The sequence below is a fragment of the Vidua macroura genome, chromosome 27 (genome assembly GCF_024509145.1).
Source record: "Vidua macroura isolate BioBank_ID:100142 chromosome 27, ASM2450914v1, whole genome shotgun sequence".
Classification (NCBI taxonomy): Eukaryota; Metazoa; Chordata; class Aves; order Passeriformes; family Viduidae; genus Vidua; species Vidua macroura.
The window spans coordinates 1,804,850-1,830,356 of NC_071597.1; the positions used below are offsets into that span (position 1 = coordinate 1,804,850).

At 48.0% G+C, this 25,507-nt stretch overlaps 1 protein-coding gene and 1 long non-coding RNA gene across 8 annotated transcripts in view; one reads left to right on the forward strand and one right to left on the reverse strand.

The window, feature by feature from the left end:
* Window positions 1-25,507, forward strand: part of KANSL1 (KAT8 regulatory NSL complex subunit 1) — a 76,204-nt gene that overhangs the window by 37,790 nt on the left and 12,907 nt on the right. For all 6 annotated transcript variants that reach the window (XM_054000000.1, XM_054000005.1, XM_053999999.1 and 3 more), the window contains 3 exons: window positions 17,510-17,651; window positions 21,501-21,605; window positions 25,071-25,186. In XM_054000000.1, the coding sequence (XP_053855975.1) occupies window positions 17,510-17,651; window positions 21,501-21,605; window positions 25,071-25,186 (363 nt within the window). The remainder of the gene's footprint in view (window positions 1-17,509; window positions 17,652-21,500; window positions 21,606-25,070; window positions 25,187-25,507) is intronic.
* LOC128819764 (uncharacterized) lies at window positions 1,055-3,428 on the reverse strand. 2 transcript variants are annotated; one of them, XR_008440742.1, is made up of 4 exons: window positions 3,001-3,428; window positions 2,415-2,552; window positions 1,373-1,404; window positions 1,055-1,271 (listed from the first exon to the last, which is right to left on the reverse strand). It is a non-coding gene; the product is annotated as an uncharacterized LOC128819764 (long non-coding RNA). The 2 variants fall into 2 exon arrangements; XR_008440741.1 differs by having other exon boundaries at window positions 1,055-1,404.

Here is a 25,507-nt window from a genome sequence, read left to right on the forward strand (position 1 = left end):
TCTGCCCTGCCACAGGAGCTGCCCCAGTGGTGCCCTGATGTTCCTGAGGGCATCTGGAGCAGCAACCCCATATCCCAAGATTTGGGAATCACAGTAACAAGGACAATATTCACATCTCCAGCAAGGCTGGTTTTCATTAGGAGTAAGAAAAATGTGAAGCCCTAGGAGTTCTGTCAAGGCTTTTGATATGTGAGTACTCAGTGTTCTGCAAGAGGAAAATAAACTTTGATTAAAGACTAAACTCTGTTCCAGAAACTGCCAGCACGATACAGAGAGGCTTGTTCAGATAGGAGGAGGGAGACCTGAGCTGGGTGTTTGGTTGAAGCCACTTGCTGTGGTTTTCCATGAGACTGCCATACTTTCCATGAAACTTGGAAGCTTATTTGATTGCTTCTTGCCTGAATCTCGTTTTGGAATTTACTACACATAAATATTTATATAAATATTCAATGTTTATATGTAATACTTTGAACCTTTCAGATCTTTTCTTTCACTAAAGTTTCTCATTGAAGGGGTTTGGTGTCACACTGTGAAAGTCAGAAAAATTTTATGGGCCCTAAAGTTGAGACTTTTTAAGCTCTGTGAGTATCCCATGACAAAAGAGAGGCTGCTTTTTTCCCTTGTTTTGAGGATAATCTTCTGCCATTTAGGAATGGGTTTTGATATTATTTGCCTTTAGGAACTTGACTGTGTGGATTTCTGTCCCATGTCTCCAAAAAGCAGACATTTGTGGAGCTGTGTACTGACAAGCAGAAAGACAAAATCGGAGTGATCTGCTCTGGAAAGAATCCAAATGTTTTAATTTGTGTGTATGTAATTCTAGTATCTTTCCTAGAGCCAAGTCTGCCCTTCTTAGACTTGATGATAATGCTTAGCACACAGAGTGTTTTTATCTTGAAAGTACTGCACAAACATGGACTAACCCAGCAGTTAAGCCTTAGACTTTCTTTTAGGTGATGTTTACTCAGGTGTGAGAGACACTGTGTATTATATATAAAATAATTATATATGTATGAAATAATTTATTTTATATATATATATATATACACTGACATATATGATATAAATCCCTGTTGTGTGATACATAAATAAATAGCTGCTGGTGGTTCCTCTGGGTGCTGGAGGAAGACTCAAATCCCTTTTGTGTGTGAATCACCTGATGTGCTCAGCAGCCCCGTGACCGCTGCAGCTCCGAGCTCAGCACCCATCCATGATCCGTCCTCCTGGAGAGAGGCTTCGGATTTCCAGGGAGCTCGGAGCTGATGTCATTGCTGTGAAATGAGGCAGCAGTGAGCTTCCACTCCCTCCGCTTGGCAACTGGATCCTAAAGCTTTTCTGGCATAATTCCATGTTCCAGAAACCACTGTCCTACCATTGCTGCCATGCCGCTGGTAATTACTTAATCTGGTCAGGCAAAGGGCAGAATTAGGTGAGCTGAATAGTTGAAGGAAACACAGTTACAGAATCAAAAAATCCCAGACTGGTTTGGGGAGGCAGGGACCTTAAAGCTCATCCAGTGCCACCTCCTGCCCTGGGCAGGGACACCTTCCACTATCCCAGCTTGCTCCAAGCCCTGTCCATCCAGGCATTGGACACTTCCAGAGATGGGGCAGCCACAGCTTTTTCCTTTTTCTTTTCTTAATTTTATTTTTTAATTATTTTTGTTTTAAAATATTTTAAATTTAAATTACTCTGCAGATACTTCTGTCAGGACCTGCAGAGTAAGGACCTGCTGTTTTGCGTGGGGGGATTGGGCAGCTTGGAGCTGCTGTCATTCCCAGGGGCAGGAGGACACATCACAGGGTGTTGAGTCCTTGAGAACCATTCCTGGCTCCCTCAGATTGTGGTGCAGCTTTAAAAACCTTTATCTTTGTGCTTTTGCTGAGGGTTATTGTTGCTTCCCTTAGTTCCCTTAGCAGAAGAGGTGGCCTTTTTTCTTTGGTGTCTTAGCAGATTTCCTCTTAAGTCTTCTTTTAGTGAGTTGAAAGAGGAAGAGAGGGCACAGGGTGCTTTTTGAAGCCATATTCACTGAGGATTTATTTCCACCACTGTTGTAAAGTGTGGAATAGTTACTCTGGAATTCTTTGCTGTTTTGAAGCAATTAGTTTCTTGGTTTCTCAATTGTGAAGTAGAATATGTTGTCCTATAAAAGAAGAATATATCCAGGAGAACCATTGAAACACAGAAAGAAGGGTCACAGGTTTTTTTTCACTGCCCCAGGATTTATCCACTTTGTCTTGAGACAGGTTTTAGAGGGCATAGAAAGATGAAACAAACATGGTCAGCTCTCTTCATCATGGAATAGTAGGTGATTGAACAGAATTTCTGCATGATGAATTTGATTTATTAAACCCTCCCCACCCTTTCCCTCACTTTTGTCCCTCTTTCTGTAGCTCTGTGAAGTGAAGCCTGACCTGAAGTGCGTGGAGAGCAGATGCAGAGATGCTCCACTGCTGCAATTAGATAACGTTTCTGCACATGTTTTCTGTAAGAACAGCTGAAGATGGGCGCAGCCTGTCCTGCCCTATGAAATCAACAGAGGCCTAATTTTGCTTAAAAAAAAAAAAAAAGTTCAGTTATTACTAAATCCATCTTAAAAGGCCTTGGGTTTTGTCAACGGTGTGAGCAGCAGGAAGGGAGGGAGGCAGATGCTGGTGGGTTGCTCTGCGGGTGCTTGAGGGAAAACTGAGCACTGATTTTGCAGGTCTGGCTGTGTCACCTCTCTCTGTCACACTGTGTCTCTTTTTCCATTAGCTGCAGGACAGTCTGAGTAATCAGATTCCCTAGTGAATGGAGGCTGGACACTTTTGTTGTTTGCTCTTGTCTCGGTGTGTGATTCAGAGTTTTGACTGGGACGTGGGGAGGGTGACTTGCCTGCAGCTGTGCTGAAGAGCTGGGATTGCTCATTAGGAGTAGCTGCAAGAAGAGGTGCTTCCCCCAAGTCTGTTCCACCTCCCTGTTTTCTAATTATGTGTTTGAATTTCTCCCTGCTCAGCTCACCTGTAATAAGTCAGACACCCACAGGTTACATGACCCTTATCTCTGTCTCTTCTGATAAAGGTCTCTAAATGATGTTTCCATGAAGATTTTTAGCAAATATGTGCTGGAGGATTGATTTTAAGAACCTAGCTGTGTTTGAACTCGGTTTTATTTCAAGTGTAGGCCAGCCCAGGTATTTTAGGATGCCCTGTGCAGGTGACTGTAGGACTGTAACCCTGACCTGCTTGAAGCTCTCATGGTAACAAATTTGATGCCTTGCTATAAATAACTAGTGACTTTCCAAACATAATTAGTTTCCTATTGTTCTCTGAATAATGTGTGAAGCAGGTGTGAGCTCCACATCCCCTTCCAGCAGGATTTCCAGTTTCAAGGGGCAGGTGCACCTTCTAGCTGTGCCTGAGCATCCCTTACTTAAAAGGTGTTTTGGTCCAAAGCCTCCTTCCTGCCAGGTGTGGGTGCAGAGCTGAGCTCAGACACTGTTGTCACAATGGGGCTGATTCCATGAAGTGATCCACCCACTTGGCTCTGTCTTTCAGCCACATCAAAATCAGCAGGGCTGAGTGTTTGAATGCTCTAAGTACTTGCTGGCTGCTGGTGCTTGGGACACTTTGTTGGGACTGAAAATGTTTTGTGCTTAAGTTCTCCTGAACAAGCACACGGGGTGTGTGTGGACAGTGTGTCTTGATCTTCCAGCTGCTGGCCTGGAAGGAGCAGGACAAGACTGACATGGATGGAGTGGTGCAGTGGGACAGAAACACTGCTGGGAGAAGACAAAATGATCCTGAGAGAACTGGCAGGAAAAGAAGGGAAGCAAGCTCAGAGAACTGGTGTCAAGAATACTTATTTTTGCCTTGGATCATAAGGCCAGATGAGATCATTTATGTGAGAAGACATCACTGTGGAGGCTGATTTAGCTGAGTAAAGGCTTGTTTGCTAGAGCTGGAATGGATTTTCAAAACCATTCTTGTCCTGCTTAGGTTGATCTTGTAGGCATCAGTTCTTGTTTCCTCCCTTGCCTGTTGGGTTGGGAAGCCAGGGAGAAAATACAAGTACTTGTGGGTGTGATCTTGTAGCCTCTTGCCATCTGAACAGAGCCTGAATTTGAACAGGAGATGTGATGGCTTTTTAAATCTGTTCTCATTTACTTAAAACTTCACTTAAAATTTTTTGGCTTGTTGATGGATCATTTTCCACCCTTTCCTTCTTTTTTTAAGAAGGCTTCTTAGTGGTCTAATCCAACAGTGCTTTTCCTCAGTGATCCAAACTAATTTTTCTCTCCATCTTTTAAAAAAACCCTAAATTCCAAGACTATAATTCTGCCCTATATTCTTTTGTGTCAGCTGCATACAGTCAGAAGTGTTAAGTGTGTTTTCATTCTCTCTTTTGCTGTCAGTATCAGTGAACCATCTTGCTGTCAGTGATGTGTCTCACTACTTTTTGTTCCTTCAATCAAGGTTTATTTAGATTTTTGTTTTGCAGAAACTACTCAAAATGCCTCCTGTTCTGGTCTGTCCTTTCATTTGCTCATCATCTGGGACGTGGTTTGTGTGCTCTGTGGGTGAGAACCATGCTGATGGCTTGGTCAAGAACCTGTCGAGCACCAAAGATTTTTTCAAATAGTGTTATCTTTAAGCATTTAAACACATCTTTTCTTACATATGTGGAGTTTTAGACTTGGAAAAACTTCATGTGTACAGAAAATACTGAAGTGTGTTGCAGTTCTGACATGTCTGGTTCTCCCATGAGAGGGGTTTATTGTGGCTGCCCCTGGATCCCTGGCAGTGCCCAAGGCCAGGCTGGATGGGATTTGGAGCAGCCTGGGACAGTGGGAGGTGTCCTTGCCCATGGCAGGGGTGGCACTGGATGGGCTTTAAGCCTTCCAACCCAAACCATTCTGAGATTCTGTGATTCATCTGGGGATATGTCAGCAGATGAGACAAAGTCTGAGGCCTCCCTTTTTCTGATGGATCACTAAATGTTCTGGTACAATAATTTCCTTTAACACACACCAGGTCATGGTTTTCTTGGAAAGTTTGTACAAAGGTTGTGTTGGTGCCAGTGGGAGCATTGAAGCTGGTGTGCCCAAAATTCATGCTGTCCTTTAGACCCTAATTAGCAGTGCACTTTGGCTCCATTCCCAGGAATGACCTGAATTGGAGGTGCTGGAAGGTGAACAGCATCTGCTGCTTGGAGATGTGATTTCCACGTACGGGGGTCCTTGTCCAAAATAAAGTGAACTTCCTATTTATGTTTCACCTCTTGTAAAGTTTGGAGCATGGAGCTGTTTAATCAAGCTGGGGTTTCATTGAAGAATTCCTTGGCTGCTTTTCTCTTGGCTCAGATGTTCTTGCCCCCTTCTTCCTCCTTGTCTCCTTTCGCTGTGCCATCTGTCTGTCATCTGCTTTCTCATTTCTCTGACCTATTTATGAAATACGTTTGCACAGCCCCTTTTGCAATGGCTGCAGAGGAGTGTTGGAGTTGTGACCAGACTTATTTCCTCTTCCCCTTTGTTCAGTTTGTCAGCTCCAACCCATTGGAATCGGTGGGTGTCTCTGGTCTTGTCCTAAATGACACCTCAGTGCCTTCAAACCGGGGCTGTGCAGAGAATTTTCTGGTCGTGGCAAGGCAGGACACGGCAGCAGCATAAACCTCAGAGGTTGGGATTTGTCTGAGTCCTGGCAGGAGGTGGAGTCGGGTTTGGGTTGCAGCTCTTGCTTGTCAGAGTTCAACTCTCACAAAGAGGAACTTTATTTCCGAGGCTTTGGACAGAGATTTCATTGTCCCAGAACTGCTGGGCATGAAGGGGCGCATTGAGGCCCTGTCACCAGTCCAGGTTCTGGGTCCACACCTGTCAAGGCCAGCAGCAGCCTCGGCTCCTGCCGCCGTGGTTCTCCCCTTTCTCATGTGGAAGGATTAAGGCTTGGATTTGCTGCAGCTGGTCTCAAACTCGGCCCAAGAGCAGGCTCTGGAAGCAGCAGGATGGCTGTTGGCACACAAGGGATGAGACGCAGCGAGGGTGGGCCTCCTTTTGGAGAATCCTGGAATGGTTTGGGCTGGAAGGACCTTAAAGATCACCCCCTTCCACCCCCAGGTTGCTCCTGTCCAGCCTCATTTATTTTGCCCAGAATTGAATGCTCCATAGGCAGAGGTGGCTGTGAAGGGATGGCAGCGTTTTGAAAACCTCCTCAATTTTCCTGGTGCCTCTGGGTAGAGGCTTTCTCAGCAGATACATCTAGGAAATTTTGCCACTTCCTTCGGAAGTGTTTGTCCAGTCTCAACTGCTGCAAAATCAGAGCTTTGGGGGAAGGGTGGATTTTAAAAACAAAACAACAAAAAGGCAAAATAACTCTTGATGCAGGCTTCTGTAGATCAGGTCATGTTTTTTTTTGTAGGTCAGACATGATAATAAATATATTCAGGATTACTAAAGGGGAGAAATAGCTGTAGTTTTTTTTTACTTTTGTTTATGGTTTTTTTTTCTTCATTTTTTTGAGACATTGAAAAAAGAAAATGGAGCACAAGGGGACAAAAAGAATTGCTGAACACAGCGTGTCCTTTCCCCAGCTTTAGGGAATAGCCAGAATCTCTGGGAAGAGCCTGAGCTGCAGGGAGAGAAGGAGGAGGCATTCAGGAGGGTGTAACAGTTGTAACATGGGAACAGCTGCTCAGTCCTGCTCCCCAAATTCACATTGAAGATGCCTCATGTAGCTGAACTAATAAAAAGCCAAAACAACAGAGTTACTACATGACTGGATTGTTAACCTGCAGCTGACCCCTTGCTTTTAATCTCAATAAATGAAATGAAGCCCATATAATCACTCCTAAATTTGTGTGTGTATCTGTGACACGTATTTTGCTCCAGAAGAACCTGGCAATGGGAGGGGAGGGCAGCTATAGGATCAGAGATGCCACAAGGTGAAAACCCTCCCTTTGTTCTGCTTTTCTTCACCCACCTCCCCTATGCCTGGGAGGGAGTGTGGGCCTGATCAGAGGGAGCCTTTTTGGCAAGTGTTTAATTAATTAAAAGAGAGAAGGTAGTAAATTGATGGTTACAGTGGAATGTCTTCTGTGATGCTAAAACCATTCCACTCTAAAGTGATCTTGTGCCTGGGACAATAAATACTCCACAGATAACAGAGCCTCTTGACCATGAGCCAGAACTCCTCTGGCCATTTAATAGATGAGAAAAAGATGTCAAGTACCATGGCCAGGATCAAACAGCAAATCTGTGGTGGAGCACGGAATTAGCAGAGTGGGACTGGGGGCCCAGCACTGAGCCTTTGAAACCATAGGTCTTTATTCTTCCTCCCCTGCTCTGCCACGTTGCAGAAGATGGATGAGAGCCCTCAGTCAGGATTCCACCTCGGCAGTGTCCTATTCCCTAAGGGAAGGTCTTCCTTTATGATGTAGGAAATAAGTATTAGATTCCCACCACAGATACACAAACATGGACTCTGCTGTCATCTTCTTGCTTTTCTTCCTTTTTGTTTGTTCTTTGCTTTTCTCCCTGGTCAGATGTGGATTTCCTCCTTGGAGACTACCTGGAGTTAAGGATTAACTCTGCTCTCAGTGATAGTTCCTGTGCTCTCTCTTGTGGGCCAGTGCCTTTTGGCTCTGTAGGAGAAATGCATGTGCACACATGTGACTTTATGTATTTGGACTCTGCAGAGTTCATCCTCCAAAGTCGTCGTGTAAACTCTTCCTGCAAGGATTCCTTGAGGACGTGGCACTGGTGGGGCTGTCCTCATCCTGGGGGGCTCCCACAGGCTCTGGTGCAGCAAACACACTCTGCAGTTTGGATGGGTCACATCCAAATCCCAGCATTCAGTTTGTGAGCATCGGCCACCTCAGCTCTGCAGACTCATCCAGACCCCGCTTCCTTCCCCCTCCAACGCTCCTGTGCTCTCCGGGCTTGAATTACTCCCTGCTCTCTTTCAGCAGAGTAAATAGGGTATCTGTAAGTTTGAACATTAAGGCCTTTGTCAGCCCACAGCGAGTAGCAGAGGCCTCCTGTGGCTACAGCTATGTTTGGGGGAGGCCCTTGTTTCACAGGGCACTGAGTTGTGTTGAAGGATGGTTTGGCAGCATGGGAGCGGAGCAGGGCACAGGTGGAGCCCTTGTCCTCCCCCAGCCACTTGGGAGTGTCCCGTCCTTGTCCCAAAGGCAGGGCCCCTGCCAGGGTGGACGGGAGGATGAGACCCACAGGACTCAGCTGCAGCCCTCAGAGGAGCTGCCAAGTGGAGCGTTGGCTCCTTTTTGTCTCCATCACTTCCTGGTAGATCACCCAAGGTTTGTTGTTCAGCGTGTGCCACCTCTGCCGTGTGTTGGTGAAATACTCCTCTTTTCTACTGTCCAGAAACTGCTGGGGTTTAAAATTGTTTCTGGCAAACACGTTCAGAAGATAGTATGGGCTGAAATAACGGCTCTTAAGCTGTGCTCTGTGGGACCATGCAGAGGGATTTGCAGATTCATTAAATGAGATTCATTAAAGGATGGAAAACTTGATAAAGGAGCCAGGAATGCCCGAGAAATTCATGGGTGTTGACAGACATCCATTGGTGCCAAAGCTGTGATGAGGGAAGTGACACGATGTGTTGGTGGTTGAATGCAGATGAGATGGGAAGCTCCCTGAAAACCCTTCATTAGTGGCCAGAGTTGCTCTTCTGGAAGATTCTTCGACCTGGTCAGAGCTCAACCCTTTCTTGGAAAGCAGAGATGCTCTTTTGTGTCTCCTATTTGATGTTTGAATCCAGTGTTTCTTCAGTCCTTTGTGTGCCAGAGCGTTGCTGATAAAAGGGGTTTCACGTGGCCGAACAATGCAGATTGTTCCTTTCTTCTCATGGAAATACAACTGGATTTTCACAGCCTTATTTTGGCCATCTCCAACCACCCCCAGCACAGCTCTGCCCAGAGCTCCTTTCTCTTGTACCCTCAGTTTACCTACCCCAAACCAGCAGCTCCCCCTACATCCCCAGGGATGTCAGTGTCAGATTTGATCCAGTGCCATGAAACCTTTCTGCATCTTTGCTGTGGAACACAAATTGCCAAGTCCATCATTTATACCTTGTGATGTGCTGCCTGTCCACAGTTGAGTGGCTGGAAGCAGCTGCCCTTCTCCCTGCCTGTGCCATCCCGATGCTCCATGGCCCATTTCCACCGTGTTTCTCTGGCTCCAGGCAAAACCCAGCATAGCGTGACTCACGTCAGTCTCCTGTTCTCCCTCTCCCTTTCCATTTCTCTCTGGACTTTTTCCATGCTCCTGTACTATACAGCAGTCCTTCAGCCAGGATTATATTATCCCATTTCTTAGATAAAGGGCTTGGAAGCCAGAAATGTGTTATTTCTGTGTTAACTGGAAGAGCTCTTTGGGTTGAGAGAGGAAACTTTCCTTGGATTGGTGCCAGAAATAGCACGGCTGCCCCTTCCCTTGACTAAGTGACCTTCAGATTTAATATTGATGTGCAGCTTTGTTCTTGCTCTGATATAGACTGAAGAGGTGATCTTTGCTGGGACCTGCATTGGGAGAGGCCTGGGTAGGGACCTGTGCAAAGAGGGGCTGCAGAGGAGCCGAGCACAGCACCACAGAGAATATCTGCATCCAGTGGGTGTTCTCTTTCCCTAAAAGACATGGTGTTCCTGTTGCTTTGAACAGGGATCACCTCCCCATGCTTCAAGCCGAAAAAGAAAAGGAAATCTCATTTTTCCTACGACTCTGAAGCTACTGGGATTGAAGGCTTGGAAATCAGGGCAAGCCCCTGAGTGCGTGGGCCTGAGCTGGGGCTGCACTCGTGGAACTTGCTCCCAGTGCTCTCCCAAAGGCTGGGAAGCAGACTGCTGCTGCCCTGGCAGGCAGGGAGCCTTGGGACTGCACCTGCTTGGTGATTTCATAGCACTGATGCAGTTCTGCACTGATGCTTCTGTGCTGCTTCAGTGCCCCCTAAAATCCAGTCTGTATTCTCCCTCACTCCAAGCCCATCCCGTTTCAGCCGTGTTTGGCCCTGCTGAGATCTTCTGCTCCTACTGGAAATCTTCCCTGGCTTCTACCTGGTTTGTCCTGATGTCATTACATGATTCAAACAAATGTATTTTTTAGAATCATAGAATGGTTTGGGTTGAAAGGAACCTTAAAACTTATCCAGTCTCACCCCCCTGCCATGGGCAGGGACATCTCCCACTAGACCAGGTTGCTCCAAGCCTGAGGCCTTGAAAATTTCCAGAGATGGGGAGTCAGAAATTCTCTGGACTTCTCGACTGATGCCTTTGTGTGAGCGTAAAATCTTCCTTGCTCTAACTTACTGTGAGGAAAACTGGGGAAAAAAAAAACTTTATAGGAGACTTCTGTGAGGAGGATTTAGAGCTTTTGTGTTCCAGGTACAGAGTAGAGTGTAGTTTTGTGATTTCAGAGCTGTGTTCAGGAACACAATGTCGGAATTCTGCATTTGGAGACGTGTTTGCAGAGCTCTCTTCTCTTCCTCCCAGGACATGAAAGAGCAGATAAGGAGGGTGAGGTCATCCCAGCAGTGCAGAAATTTCCCAGGCCTCGAGCTGAGCCTGTTTCAGTGTAATCACTTATCCTGAAGTTTCATTTTGATCTTGGGCTGCAGAACCTGTGGCGTTAAACAAAAGCCCCCCTGGTCCCCATGAGCCATGACAAAACACCCTTTGACCTCAGGTCTTAACGGCTGCATAATGAGAAGTGAAGAGACTGAAGCTGCTTTTTCATGCCTGGAGAGATGGGAGTATCCAGTGCTGCTCACTCCTCTGTCAGTGTTTACTGGGTGGGGGGAAGAGGAAGACTCTATCTCCTGTGAGATAAACCAAGAGGAAAATGAAAGCAGGTTTTATTTGTTGCCCTGCTCACTTCCATCCTGGAGTGACAGTGATCAGAAGTGGCCGAGTTGAAAACAAGTTTCTGCATCCTGTGTCAGTGTGTAGTGAGCTCTGTCGTTGGGAAGTTTTGTAAATACTGAAGGAATAGTCAATTCCCCTCTCGCAAGGAAGAGTACTTTGCTTTGAGATTAACTCTGCTTTTTTCTTGGATATCTCACTGTGAGATTGTTTTGCTGGTGCTGCCCAAGTGGGGAAGCTTTGGGACACTGAGACAACTGGAGTGGCACTTGTTCAGATCAAGTTGAGAGCAGCACAGTCAGGAAACGCCTGTGTTGGTGCCATTTGCCTTATAGCATGAGCTGGAAGGTTTTGACATCCTGGAGAATCATTCCATAAATTCTGCCTTCAGGAGCTCTCCTGAACAGTGAAAACAGGTCCCAAATAAGTCCTATTCTGACATGGTGTTGTGTTGGTGCTGCTCACCAAAGCTCGGGGCTGCCGTCCTCACCCTGGCTATAATTTCATGTAGTTTCTGTATTATGGAATATTGATTTACTGTGGAGCATAAAAATGTGCCATACTCAGCAGAAGGGCCTCTCCAATTGTTATGCTCCAGGAACACTGCTGCTCAGGAATGTGAAATAAATTTTCCCTTTTAACAATGGATCCTGATTTGCATAGTCTCTATTCTTGTTCCCCGGGGACTGTGGCACTAATGGGCTGCAGCAAGCGCTCCCCCACTTGGACACCAAACTCCTCTCTTTGCTGCATACAAAGGGCTTTGCTGTGGAACAAGTGTAATAAGTTCTCAAACAGTTTACTCTGTGCCGTAATTGTCTCCTCTCTGTTGTGCTCTCAGTTTTGTTTGAAGAGCTTAGAACACTGAACACCCTCTTCCTTCTCTTCTATGATGTTTTAACTGCATTATTCTCAGGGAAGCTTGTTTTCCAGCAATCCAGAAAGTCACATTGTCCCATGCTGCCAAGTGAGGTGATCTCATGGTGCTGCAGGGAGACCAGGAGCTGGGAAGTGGCTGGTTTGCTCTGCTGGGGCTTTGCTTTGGCAGCAAGCAGAGCTTTAGGATAGAAGTGCAGTATTCAAGATAATGGCTTGTGGTTGTTGCTGGTTGTATCCTCTAGGTGAACAGGAGGCACTGGCTCTCAGCTCCTAAGTTTGCCAGAAAAAAGTTATAAATCTCTTGGTGAGATCCCACCTTTAATGTGAAGAGGAGAAAAAAACTCAATTTCCATTGGCTTTGTGCTTTCTTGTAGAAGAATTTTAACTCCTAGTGAAAAATCTGGGTCTAAGAAAGGTAATGATTCTGCTGTGCAACCCAGACCTACTGGGAAGCTGCCATAAGCAAAATTACAATATTGATAAAGGGCCTTACTCAGCAGAAAGAAGGATGTGCTCCTGGAACATGTTTGTTGTAAGCTTGAGCAATTGTATTTTAGGCATTTTGAGGGAAAAGTGGGCATTCTTGGTTCATAGTTTGTAATGTTGAGAATGGCATCTTAACCAGAGCTTTAAGGGAAAAATTCCCAATGAACTAAATGCAGTTGGAGCAAACTTTGGTGCATTGTGTAGTGTCACCTTCTCATTCCTGGATTTAGCTGCAAGGGACTAAGAAACTGCCTTAATTTCTGGAGTGCTGGTGATCAGGCAGAATCTGCACACAGACAGTTCAAGCTGCTCTGCTCTGCCTGCCTTGGTGCCCATGAGCCTGTGGAGAAATACCCTAAAAAATGGGTTCAATAAATTCCCTTAAAACATGGTATTTTTCAGCTGACTGCTTGCTGAGCCTCTGGAGAGTTGGTTTTCTTTCTTTTTTTTTCTGTAACAGGCAGTTTGTAGTGACCACACTTCTGATCCAACCTCCTGTCCTGGACCTTGCTCTCCCACCTTCCCCTTCTCTCTTCACACCTTTGTCCATGGGTGCTAAGCAGGGTTCAGACGTGGCCCAAAGTACTTGCACTGGCATAGCTGGAAGAAAAAAATCCTCATTTTTTGGCTATTGTCACAGAACAATTGTTGCTGCTGAGGGCTCAAGAGCAGCTAGAGCTGGGAATGGCTGTTTTTGCAGACAGTCAGCTGAATAAATGCTTGGGGCAGTGCATAAATGTCATGGTGTAAAGATCTGGGGCACTTGGATTTGAAACAGTGCAGAAGCACTTCTGAGACAGCGTCCTGCCCTTTGCAGGCCTTGGTGGGAGCTGCTGCCTGTTCTCTCGAGGCTCACTGTTTGCACAGGGACTGTGGACAGGCTGGGGAAGGCCAGCACAGGCAGGAGTGACTCAGTGTCCCCGTGAGTCACCTGCCCTGTGGTGCTCCCGGCAGGATCCCGGACCCCGAGGGCGTTAGTCGGGATGGGATGCTGTGTCACCAGCCTCGTGTAGCACCTGGGGCTGTGGAGTTTCACCTTCACAGAATCCTGGAATCCTTTCAGTTAGAAAAGCCCTCTAAGACCATCTTGTCCAGCTTTGGACAGTGCTCTGGAGCTGCTCTGCTCGGGGCTGTAACTCCATCCCTGCAGCAGCCAGGCCCTCTCAGGGAGCAAGGACAGGTGACACAGTTTCTGCAGGTGCTGCAGGTGGTGATTCACAGCCAGCACTGCTGCTCTGAGCTAAAAACAGGAGGTAAATAAAACGGTGATTTTTAGTTTACTAGTGAGAAACTGGGCACTTGAGCTTGGCTTAGCCCTGCTCATGCTTTAGGATTTGCGCTCCCAAGTTTTCCCTGAGCAGTGGGGGCTTTTCAGTGGAAATAAGTCTTTACTCCCAGCCTGTGGAGGTCCTGGGTTTGTGTGAATATGGGAATGAATGAGCCGAGGGGAGCTTGGAAGGAGATTCAGCAGAGTGCCGAGCACATGCTGGGAATAAAGAGCCCTTCAAAGCTGATGGTTCTGTCCAGGGGTGGGGGCGGGTGTTCAGCTGAACAAATTGTTCGCTTTGGCTTCTTTGCAGGCAGAAATGTTACGATCAGCTAATGAGATTGTTCTCGAGCCTTGTGGGGTTTTCTCTCCCTCCCTCAGAGTCATCATGAGAGTGGGTTTGGCAGAGCTTTAACTCTTGCTCCACACACTGATCTGGTTTTGCATTGATCCAAAATAATAACAATAATAATAATAGGATAAAAGCTTGGTGAGCTGAAGAATGAATGTGAAGAATATACGGGGACAGAAGCAAAGTGGAAAATAGCAGCTGAATTGGTTGTCTTATTGAAGAAGAGTCCCATCCTGTACCTCCTGGGCTCTGTCCCAGTGCCACGGTGAGGCTCCTCTGTGGGATGGGCTGAAACATTCCCAGTTTGCCTCTGGAAGGTGAGGGAGGCTGAGCTGGGTGTCCCTGGGGGAAAGTCTCAAACCCCAGAGCTTTGAATCACTCTCACGTGATTTCTTCTGTCCAAAGCTGTGTAGGAAAGAGGAGAGTAAATACAGCACTGGAAGGTGACTGCATTCCAGGGGACAGCAAAGCCCCTGGGAATATACAGAGTGGAGGAGGGGAACCATATGGAAAGTGCCTGGAAAGCTGGAGCTTATTGCCTCATGTTGTGGCATTAATCTGTGAGCGTCCGAGGCTCTGGGAGCTGCCGGGTGCCCTGGGCTGTGCCGCCTCCTGGCATCAGTGCCAAAGGCATTCTCTGGTTCCCAGTGAACCCCTCCCATGGCTGTTCCAGCTCCCAGCCTGCTTGGCTGCCTGCAGAGTTTCTCAGTGTTTCTGTGTTTCTCTCTCTTCTGGTATCGACTGTTTCTTCCAGCGTGACCTGTTATTCCTCATTTAACATCAAGATGGTTTGGGTTTGCTCAAGTGCTTGGAGTGGCAGAAACAATCTCCCTCCAGACCCCAGTGACTGTTCCTCATTCATTCTGCTGATTCCTAGAAGTGGATCTGATAACGTAACTCCCCTCCAGCCTGTAACTTTCTGATCTGAAATCAGTTCTAGCTCCATTTTTCTGTGCTTCTCCATGTCATTACCACACTGGTTTAGCAGCAGCTGGTGGGTCTGCTCTGCTCACTTTGCAGCTGGGCCTTTAGTAGGGCAGTCTCCTGGTGAAAAATAAGTCTGCTAATCTCTAATTCCCTCCGTTTGTTGGGGCTGTCTCTGTCTGCCTGGTTGGAATTCAGCTGCATGGACTCAGCAGAAAGCAGCATGGACTGGTGGGTGGGTGGATGGGCTGACTGAGGGACTTGAAACTGAGACTGGATATTGGGAAGAAATCCTTCCCACGGGGTGCCCAGAGCAGCTGTGGCTGCCCCTGGATCCCTGGCAGTGTCTGAGGCCTGGTGGGATGGGGCTTGGAGCAGCTTGGGACAATGGAAGGTGTCCCTGCCCATGGCAGGGGATGGAGCTGAGTGATCCCTGTGCCAGGGCATAACCACCCTCACAGGGAGGAATTTCTTCCCAATATCCAATCTAACCCTTCCCTCCGTCACTTTGAAGCCATTCCCCCTTGTCCTGTCACTCCATGCCCTTGTGAAAAGTCCCTCTCAGTTTTCCTTGTAGACTCTCTCCAGGTTTAGAAAGAAAGGAGAGGGTTTTCCTCTCCCCCAGAGCAAGTGGAGGTTTCAGATCCCCAGTGGTCACTGCAGGACATCACACTCTGTGTTGTGCATGGTTGCTCCTTTCTAATGCTAGATGAGAAAAGAATCATTTGCACAAAATGCTTGTAGAGGCATTAAAGCTGAGGAATATCCGTAGGTCCTTGTCCCAGAGCCGATCCCCATGAGGGAACATCCATCCCATGATGATGCTGCCAGGAAGGGTGGGACCGAACTGGGAAAGGCTCAGTTCTAAATATAGAAACTACACTCGGTGCTGTTTTGGAAAGTGTGGCTGAGCCATCATTCTGTTCTTCCCCTCCTCCCCTGCTGCCGCAGGGTGTCAGAGGATGAAGTGTACATTACTGTGTTTCACTTTCTTGCGTTATTTTTGGTTCAAATCCAGTGGGTTTTTCTGGGGTAGGATGTGTCCTGATTTTAAGGTGAGGAGCAGGTCTGCTGCTGCTTGTGCTGCCATGTTACTTAAGAAACTAAATGGATTGAAAACTGTTCTTTTCATACTTAATCTCGGTTTCTGTGTAATCTGAGCCAAAGAATAGGCTGTATTTATCAGCACAGGCCAGTGTTCCAGCAGGCAGAGGTGCTTTGTAATGTTGGGAGAGGCAAACTTAGGGAATTGGCACTTCAGATGTACTCTCAGCAGCCTTTGATTCTAAAACTTACTTCTAAAAATTCCCAGGTCTCTGTGGCTCCCCAAAGAGCAAACTGCTGAAATCTGGTTTTACACAGGGCAATATTCCAGAGGGAAGGACTTGAACTCCTGTGTTTTGGAGAAGGCTGGGAGGGCAGAAGGCAGTGGATGCTGTTGCCTGTTTTGTGGAAACGTGGCCTCACCTACATTGGCTCTGCAGGGACAGCCAGAGGTCCAGCAGGAATATGGATAATGTGTCTTGTTCTAAATGCAGGAGTTTCACTTGCAGTTTGAAGCAACCAACTCCTTCTTTTCAGGGTATTTCTGTTAGTTGATTTGAAACTTGTAATAACCCTGGGACTTTTTTGTATTTATTTCATTTTTAGGCAAGTGCATTTGGTAGCAGTTATGCCTAAATCAGGGCAGAGGCCCAGGAGGTGCAGATTTTTTGAAGAACTTGATGATTTCTGCTCCTTCCCATCTCGGCAGCTGGGGCTGCCTCAGTACAAAACCTCATTTACCACGTGCTGCTTCTGCTGTCGTGGCTGGTTTCAGCTCTGAAATGGGTTAATCTCAGCAGAAGACTTTCTGGTTTGATTTTGGAGGAAACATCTGGACATTGCTGTGGCTCCCCTGCCCCACATACTTTGGCTGGTTCAAAATTCCTACACAGAAGGAGGGGGGGAGATGGGCAAAGGGAATTATTTTGTGATTAATTTCTTAATTGCTAAGCATCCACATGTGGCAAAGGCTTTGTGCAGAAATACTGGATTTGTCAGCACTTTCTGCTGATGCTTTGTTTCCACACCATGTCAGGGTTTCTTCCTTTCTGGGAAGCCTTAATATTTATCCACAGGAATCAGTATGCTTAGGATTTATTTTCATGATACTGTGGCTTTTAACATGGAGAGTGGAGCCATGGATTTATCCATTCCTTACCAACTCTGTGTTCCTGTCCACCCTGAAGTGCAGCAGTAGGGATTTGAGGGTGTTTTAATGACAGTTGATGTTATTTCCTGGCTTCTTTTATTTGCTTGGCCCATCCATCAGATGCAGAAATCAGGTTTGCTTTGCTGTTGCCTGCTCTGTCCTGTGCAGCACACCATTGCAGGGGAGCAGCTTGTGCAAGGTTGGCCCTGCTGGTCCTCTCCACCTTGTAAACCCCAGCAGTGGTGGTTGTGAAACTTGTCACTGGGGTTTAATTGTGGCCACGTGGTATGAGCTGCCGTTCAGGTGGATCTGGGGACTGATGCCAGAGACTTTTTTTGAAGACTTCAGTCACTGGGTGCCAGCAGATGTTGGAATATTGCTCTGCAGAGACATGGCCCTTGCAGCACGTCCGTAATTCCTTGGTAATTATTAGCAGTGGTGAGATGGTATCAGTCCTGCCATCCAGAATGCAGCTTTTGATCTGTCTGTCAGTTCTCCTTGGATTTCTGTGGCCTGTGTAATTAAAATCACACTGAGAATAATGCTGTGTGTGTTGCAGGAGGCGGAGGGCAGAGTGGAGGTGGGCAGCAGACCGTGCTGCCATCGTCAGCCGCTGGAACTGGCTCCAAGCCCACGTGTCGGACCTGGAGTACCGCATCCGGCAGCAGACGGACATCTACAAGCAGATCAGAGCCAATAAGGTGAGGGGCAGGAGGGGACAGGATGGGACAGGATGGGGCAGGATGGGACAGGATGGGGCAGGAGGGGACAGGGATGGAGCAGGAGGGGGCAGAGGTGGAGCAGGATGGGGCAGGATGGAGCAGGATGGGGCAGGAATGGAGCAGGGATGGAGCAGGATGGGGCAGGATGGAGCAGGATGGGGCAGGATGGAGCAGGATGGGGCAGGGATGGAGCGGGAATGAGGCAGGGATGGAGCAGGATCTGACAGGATGGGGCAGGGATGGAGCGGGATGGAGCAGAATAGAGCAGGGATGGGGCAGGATGGGACAGGAGGGGGCAGGGATGGAGCAGGATCTGACAGGTTGGGGCAGGGATGGAGCAGGATGGGGCAGGAATGGAGCAGGATGGGGCAGGATCTGACAGGGATGGAGCAGGATGGGGTGTGATGGAGCAGGATGGGACAGGATGGGGCAGGGATGGAGCAGGAATGAGGCATTGATGGAGCAGGATCTGACAGGATGGGGCAGGAATGGAGCAGGATGGAGCAGAATAGAGCAGGATCTGACAGGTTGGGGCAGGGATGGAGCAGGATAGAGCAGGGATGGGGCAGGATGGGACAGGAGGGGGCAGGGATGGAGCAGGATCTGACAGGTTGGGGCAGGATGGAGCAGGATAGAGCAGGGATGGGACAGGAGGGGGCAGGGATGGAGCAGGATCTGACAGGTTGGGGCAGGATGGAGCAGGATGGGGAAGGGATGGAGCAGGATGGGACAGGATAGAGCAGGAATGGAGCAGGATGGGGCAGGATGGAGCAGGATGGGGCAGGATCTGACAGGGATGGAGCAGGATGGGGTGTGATGGAGCAGGAGGGGGCAGGGATGGAGCAGAATAGAGCAGGATCTGACAGGATGGGGCAGGAATGGAGCAGGAGGGGGTGTGATGGAGCAGGATGGGGCAGGAGGCCTTTGGGCACCGTGCTTCTGCTTTGCCTCCTGATGGCTCCCTCTGACACTGGAGAGCGTGGATGTGAAGTCTGATGCTTTTTCCCTCCTGCCTCTCTCCCAAAGCAGATTGCAAAGCTGTGACTAATTGTAATGCAATTTGGCATGGGCTGAGTGTAATTCCTGTCCCTGGTTCAGTATGATAACGTGAAGGGAGCAATACCTTGCTTTAGAGTCACTCTTTGGTGCTGAGCAGAGCTGGTGCTGTTGCATGTGTGATGCTGTTTCCCATCACTCAAGCCTTTCTCTTTGATTTTTTTTTCCCCAGTCTTTCTTTTTGGGAGTAGCTGAAAATGGGGATAAAAACAACTGAGATTTAGTGGAAAAGGGAGTGGCCTGTGGAGGAAGTTAGTTCAGATGCTATCTGAACAGGCTTAAAATTGAGTCTGTTCCATAAAAAAAATCATTTTTTGGTGCTGACCTTTCTCTGTGGAATTAATTTTTTTTAGCATTGCTCTCAGATGGTGGGAGAATGGGGGTGAGCAGAGAAAGGATGAGGAAGGGATTGTTACGGAGACTTGTTCAGGCATGCACATCTAAATGTCAGGCCTTGGAGGAAGGAATGTCTGGAGTTTGTGGCAAGGAGGCTCCTGGTATTGCATCAACTGAGAGATCCTCAGGAATTCAGTCTGGCAAACGCCTTTCCCAAGATGTGTGCTGCTCTGGGGGTGGTGGGGAGAGGCTTCCAGGGGGGTAGAAAGCAGGGGAGGGAGACTGGACTTTGATGCAGCTGTGCAGAAAAACAGGCTTAATTGAGTGAGTGAGGGCTCTCAATGAGTAGGTGGAAGAGCACGGCTTGTGAGCAAAATCCATTACTGAGATTAGGGCAAAAGGCTTCTGGGAAGTGGGCAAATGAATGATTCTTCAGAAAGAATCATCTTCCTTCTGTCTTAAAGCTGATGGTTTTAAGTACAAAATAGAAAACAGCTGAGCGTTTATATGCTAAAAGTTAAGTAATGGAAGAAACAAGAAAATTCATGTAATGATGTGGAAGGTTCAGGGCTTTCGCCAGGTGATGGCAACTTGACAGGCTCCTGAAATGGCCAGGTAATGGTTACAAGCATCCCCTGTGTTTTTATAGGGCTGCAGCCTCAAGGTCTGAAAGGAGGTTCTGGCCAACAGGATCATCCTCTTTGATTTATTCAAACCAAAACTCAACTGTGATGCCCCAATACATGAATTTAAGATAAAAGACGTTGCTTAAGGTGCAGGGGCATTCAGAACTTGAGTGTTTTGGATAGTGGCTGTTCTGCCTGAAGAAGAAAAAAACCAGAACCACGAGTATCACATCCCCCATCTCTGATGGGGCTTGCTGGAGATTATTCTTGCACCCAGCTGTCGTTATCTTGATGTCATTGAGCTCTGGGATGGTTGTAAAACAGATTCTCTTTGCACCAGTGAAAAACAAGAGACTGTCTTAAAAGGGCTTGGAACAAGAATAGGAGACTAGAGAAACATCACCATGTTTCAGTAACACACGAGCTTGTTGGGATGGATTTGGCTTCAAATTGTACAAGGAAAACAGTTAAAGAATTTGGAAACACCTTGTTTTTTCTATCAATATAACTCAGCTCCAGCTTATTGGGCCGTAAGGAGGTTAAAATGTAGCTGTTGCAGGAATTCAGAGTTCTACAAGTTCTGAAGTTCAAAAAATTTTGATTTCATTCTTTTTTAGTTTAATTACCTTTATATGTTAGAATTTACATCCCAGTGTACCCTTCAAGAAAGACACATTGCTGTGTCAGATCAAAGCAAGGGAAGGACAAGGCAGTCAAAAATAACCCTGTGTTTTGAGGGTAAACTTCTGCCTGGGAGCCTCAGCAGGAATTGTGCTCTCAGCACATTTGGATCAGCTCAGTGGGAGCCTGGTGAGAAGTGAAGGAAAACACCAAATCAGGGAGCGTGTGCTCAAAGCTGGTTGTAAAATACCCTGTTTGCAGGCACTTAAAAATAGCAGGCTGTTGAGGGAAGCCTTGTGGCTCTGTCCTCTCTCCAGATAACGTGCCCAGGTTCCCTCCAGGCTCACTTTGCTGTGACACACTGTGCAAACTCCAGAATTCTTTTCAGGTGACTGATCTGCCTATTCTTGACCTGAGCAGCCCCTTCACAGTTCCTTGTTTGACCAAATGCTACTCACTGGGGCTTGTCTTTGTCCTGGGCTGTGTTTGTGGCCTGTAGGTTCCACCAGCTCCCTAATCCCTTGCACATTTTGCCCTCCTTTGTTATAATATAGCCCAGAATATGCATAATTACAATGATTTTATTTCACTTCGTGGTGTTCTGAGAGCAAAGCAGTCCTGCCTTTAGGTTAAGCTTCAGTTAAACAGGAACAGGACAGCATATGTTAAACCTGATGAAACAGTGCTCAGCCACTGTGTGCTTTGTCCCTCTGAGTTCGTAGCAATGTCTTTCTTTCCTAATTGAGTTTTTGTAAATATCTCTCCTTGGGGGGCAGGGGGAAGTCCTCTCAGAGTAACAAGTCGGTACATTTTCATCACCCACTCAGAATTGTTTGCTTGGCTGTGGTGGCAAGTTCCAGGGTGCAGGATGAGGGCAGCTGCTGCTGCTCCGTGCTCCAGCAGGAAGCTCCTCTGGCTTGGCTGGCACGCGGGGAGGAGGGCAGGGGTGGCAGGTGGCACAGGCAGTGCTTCAGAGTCCTGTGAGCTGGGCTGTCCTTCCCTCTCCTGAGTTCAGCTGAGATGAAAGCCAGCCAGCAGGGGATTGGGTTTTGGGTTTGGCATCACGTCTGGAAGCCGTGGTGGGAATTCAGGGCCTGCTGTGCAGCATCGGGCTGTGGGGGACGGTGGGTGTGCAGTTTCCCTGTGGAGACCAAAGGATCTGCAGTTAATTCCTGTTCCTCTCTTCCAGGGGCTGATAGTTCTTGGTGAAGCTTCGCCCCCTGACCCTGCAGTAGATGATTCATCCCGTCCCGTTAGAGCTGAAGTTAAGCTGGAGCCTGGGGCCGAGCGGCTGGTGAGTGCCAGTGTGGGACTGACTGGTCCAGGTGCTTCACCTGCACCAGTTTTGGGGAGGGAAGGCTCATCCCTTAAGCTGTGGGGCAGAGGGATGCTCAAACCATGGGATTGGCCTGGTGGAGCAGCTCCTTGCTGTGACTCCAGGTGGGAATCACTGATCTTGGTCTGCAGCTCGCCCCCTCCCGCGTTGTTTTGGGGTAATAAACAAAGGGATTTAAACACCTTTTAGAACAGAGTTCCTGGGGGCACCTTTGTAATATGCATTAGCATTTTGTGAAGCTTTAAAATCCTAACTAATCCTTTCCCTCCAGCAAAAAAAGTACCTCAAACTGAGAGCAGCATGATTAGCAAAGGCTGCTAAAGATGTGGCTATTTAATATCTGCCTGAGCATTCCCCCTTGGAAAGGGCACTAATGATTGCAGTGAGATGCTCTGGAAACTGTGCAGAGTGCCAGGTATTTATTATTTAATGCAGAAATGTAGGGCACAGACTGAAGGCTTGATCGTACTGTTCATCCTGCCTGTGATTGCTTTGGATCCTGGGGGATGCATCAATGTATTAAAATGGAGGGGTTTGCAAGTTGTGGTGGAGCAGGAGGAGAAAGGTGGTCCCTGAAACTTCTGCAGGTTGTACTTGGCACTTTCTTGTGGCCACTCCTGCAGCCCTGTGTGCCTTCTTGGCTTGCTCCTGGAAAAGGTGTTTATTCCCCTTTCACAGGGACTCCCACATCACTCCACACTCCCAGCTGCTCTGTGACAGTGCTGGAAGTGTCACCCCTGGAACCGCTGCCTGCGGCAGCCAGCCCCTGGGTTTGTGCTTAATTAGGGCTGCTCATTAGGGCAGGGTGTTGAGTCAGAGCCCTGATCTGCTCCGAGCCAGAGATTACCCAGAGATGTTCCCGTGGTGCGTGAGGGCTCTTACAGGAAAGGGATCTCTTGGGCCTTTCCTGGAGAGGTGCTTATCATTTTGGCACCCTCCAGGCCTTCTCCCCCCAAACTGGCAGAGTAAGAGACACGTGTGCAACGTGGAGCAAAGGGAGGAATCCATCCTGTCTCATCCCCAGCTCCCCTGGATCTCCTCCTCTCGTGAGTGCCTCCTTTGGCCGGCGTGCACGGATCCGTGTCCTTGGGCACCGGCTTCGTACGTGGGATGGGGCTGATAATCCCCAGGAGGAACTAATCCTATCACCAGTGGAGGGAAGGGCTTTGCAAATAAGGCCTGGGAATATCTTCTGGGAAATGGAAGCTCAGTAGGTGAATAAATATTTTTGTCTGAAGGTGGAAATGACATGAAGCCCTGAAGACATTACTTGGCTGTTGATTTTGGTACCTTGGATTGCTTGTCTAGTGAGGGGCTGCACTTGATATTGCCCCCTAATTAAATATTTCTAGTAATAGGTGAAGGTCTGAACCTGCCTGCTTTTGTGAGGGTTTTTTGGGAATACAGAGGACGTTCCTGGTGTTGTCTCATGACTGCCTGTCCACACGCAGCTGCTTTGCTGCCCTGATGTGCAAGAGCAGATGTGCTACAAGTGAATCTTCGACGCCCCCCAAGATTCCCAGGGATCCTGGGGACCTGGACTTCCAGACCCAAAGCACACAGAAGAGCTCAGTCAGGAGCAGGGCTGTGATCCTGGTGCTGTGGATGCTGCTCTGGATCCCAGCCTGGCTGCCCAGGCAGCCCTGGAGGACAGCACGGCCTTGGGAGGTGTGCCAGGAGCTAGAGTGAGAGTGCAGGAGGTGTTGGCTCTGCTCGTGTCTCGGGGTACGCCCATCTCAGGGTGATAAAGGGAGCCTGGGCTGCTCCTGATAAATACACGTTGGATTGATGCTTTCCAGCTTCTCCACAGGAAGCAGCTGAGCCCCTCTGTTCCTATCTTGAACCACCAAGACAGAGCAAGCTCTTGGAGAAGAAGTTCCTCCTTTAAGACCCTTTCTGTAGAAGAAAATAAAGGATTTCAAAAGAGCTTATGAGTCATGAGTACCCGCCCTGCTGCACCAGGGCTGCCTCCGGCGGGTGTCACGTGGAGGCTCAGCCGTGCCAAGCCTCTGGAAAGCAGAGGGAAAGTGTTCAGCTCCTGCATGACTTCACCTGGCTGGGGTGCTGAGTTTACCTGGTGTCTCAGGTGTGATCTGATCTTGCTCCTCCGTCTCTCTGGGTGGCAGAGTTGGTCTCATCCTGTCTTTGCTCCCCCATAGGAGAAACATCACTTTTAGCAGAAGTGATGCAAAGTTCCTCGGACAGACCCAGGCAGAAGTTGTCTGAGTCGTTAAAAATTGCCCTTCCCTGGGTGACTCAGGTGTCTCCTCTTCTGCAAACCGTTAACCCAGCACTGCCATGGCCTGGTTCTGTTGTTTACTGAGTTGGGGGTGTTTGCTGGGAAGATTTAATCACCACAATCCAGATGGGTTTGGGATGGAGTCAGGGCCAAGCAGGGAGCTTGGCTGACCATCTGTGTGGTGTCAGAGCTGTGCTTTTGCCTTTTTTCTTGGTAGCCACATCACCACTGTGTGTGCCCAAAGGGGGAACCCCAGCGAGAGACAGGGCAGGGAGTGTGGGAAGTGCCACACCAAGGAAGAAATAAAGTTTAACCCCAGGGAGGAGCATGTCTGACACCAAAAACAGGGGACTGCATGGGAGGGGCTGAAGGTGATGAATGCCACAGGTATGAACACACTGGTGGACTGCACCAGGGGAATGCCACTGGTGGCAGGTACAAAGCCAGTGTGTCCTTGGAGGCTTGGTGACAATCCTGCTGCTCCCTGCAGAGCCAGGGGGTTTGTGTTTCAGACCTTAGGCAGAAGGGGTTGGGGAGCACAGTGTTTTTATCTCAATTTTTACTCGCTTTGCTCTACCAAAAAGGTGTTTCCAGCTTTGTGTTTGTGCAGCACTTGGAACATTAGACTCGCCCTGCTTCCATCCAAACTCCACAGCCTGGGTTCACCCTCATTTAAAACACTCCCTAAAATACTGTTTGGACTCTGTTTGCACAGGTAGCAAGTTAAAATGCAAATTCAGTTTTGCAAGTCAGTTCCCCTCTCCCTCCCTCCATTTCCCCCCAAAGTGCTTCGGCAGGAGCTTTCAACCACATGGCTCAGAACAGAAACCAAACTGCAGGAGAGACTGCAGAGGTTTACAGGTGGTGATGAACTTGTTTGCACCATGGAGACAAAATGCTAAAATCTCCTTAAAGCCCTCAGCCTTTCATGCTTCTGGTTGCCTGAGGGGAATTAAAGTCCTTTGGATCTTGGAATGAAAGAGCTGCCGTGTATCCATCCTCTTGCTGTCCCTAAGATCTCCTTATGTCCCTGGTCTCCTGTTCATACAGTGACTTCTGAACCCTGGTTTGAAGTCCTGGAAATCCATGGCTACACTGCAGAATTCTCAACTAGAACCCAGTAATAATAATTGTGGCTATTTAAGAAGCTTTTATTTATTTATATTTTTCTCACCCTTCCTTAGAGTGTGTCTGGATCCCAGCCCCTAGAAAGCTTGGGTATTTCTGCTGCAAATACTCCTGAATCCCATCCCGCCAAGCCCTGTGGAGCACCAAGACCTGTCAATGGAGTTATTAACACGTAAGCTCTTGGATATTCTGGAGGAGTTTGCTTTTATGATCTTTGCAATGTCCCATTGGAAACCAGGTTGTGACTGGCTTGGTAATGGTACAGATGGTGTCTTTTTTCAAAAAAGTACAGTAGTAGATCATGCCTGGAAACATTTTGGAGGAGATTGCTTGCTTGAGGTTTTCTGCTGCATTGTTTTGCTGAAAATGGAATTAAACTGAGCTGTGTTTACATGAACAAGCCCTGCAGGCAGCTGTGCACTGAGCATGGGCAAAACTTGTTTCTTTATGAGTAGTTTTAATACATCTGCAAATTGTGTGATTCAAAGGTACT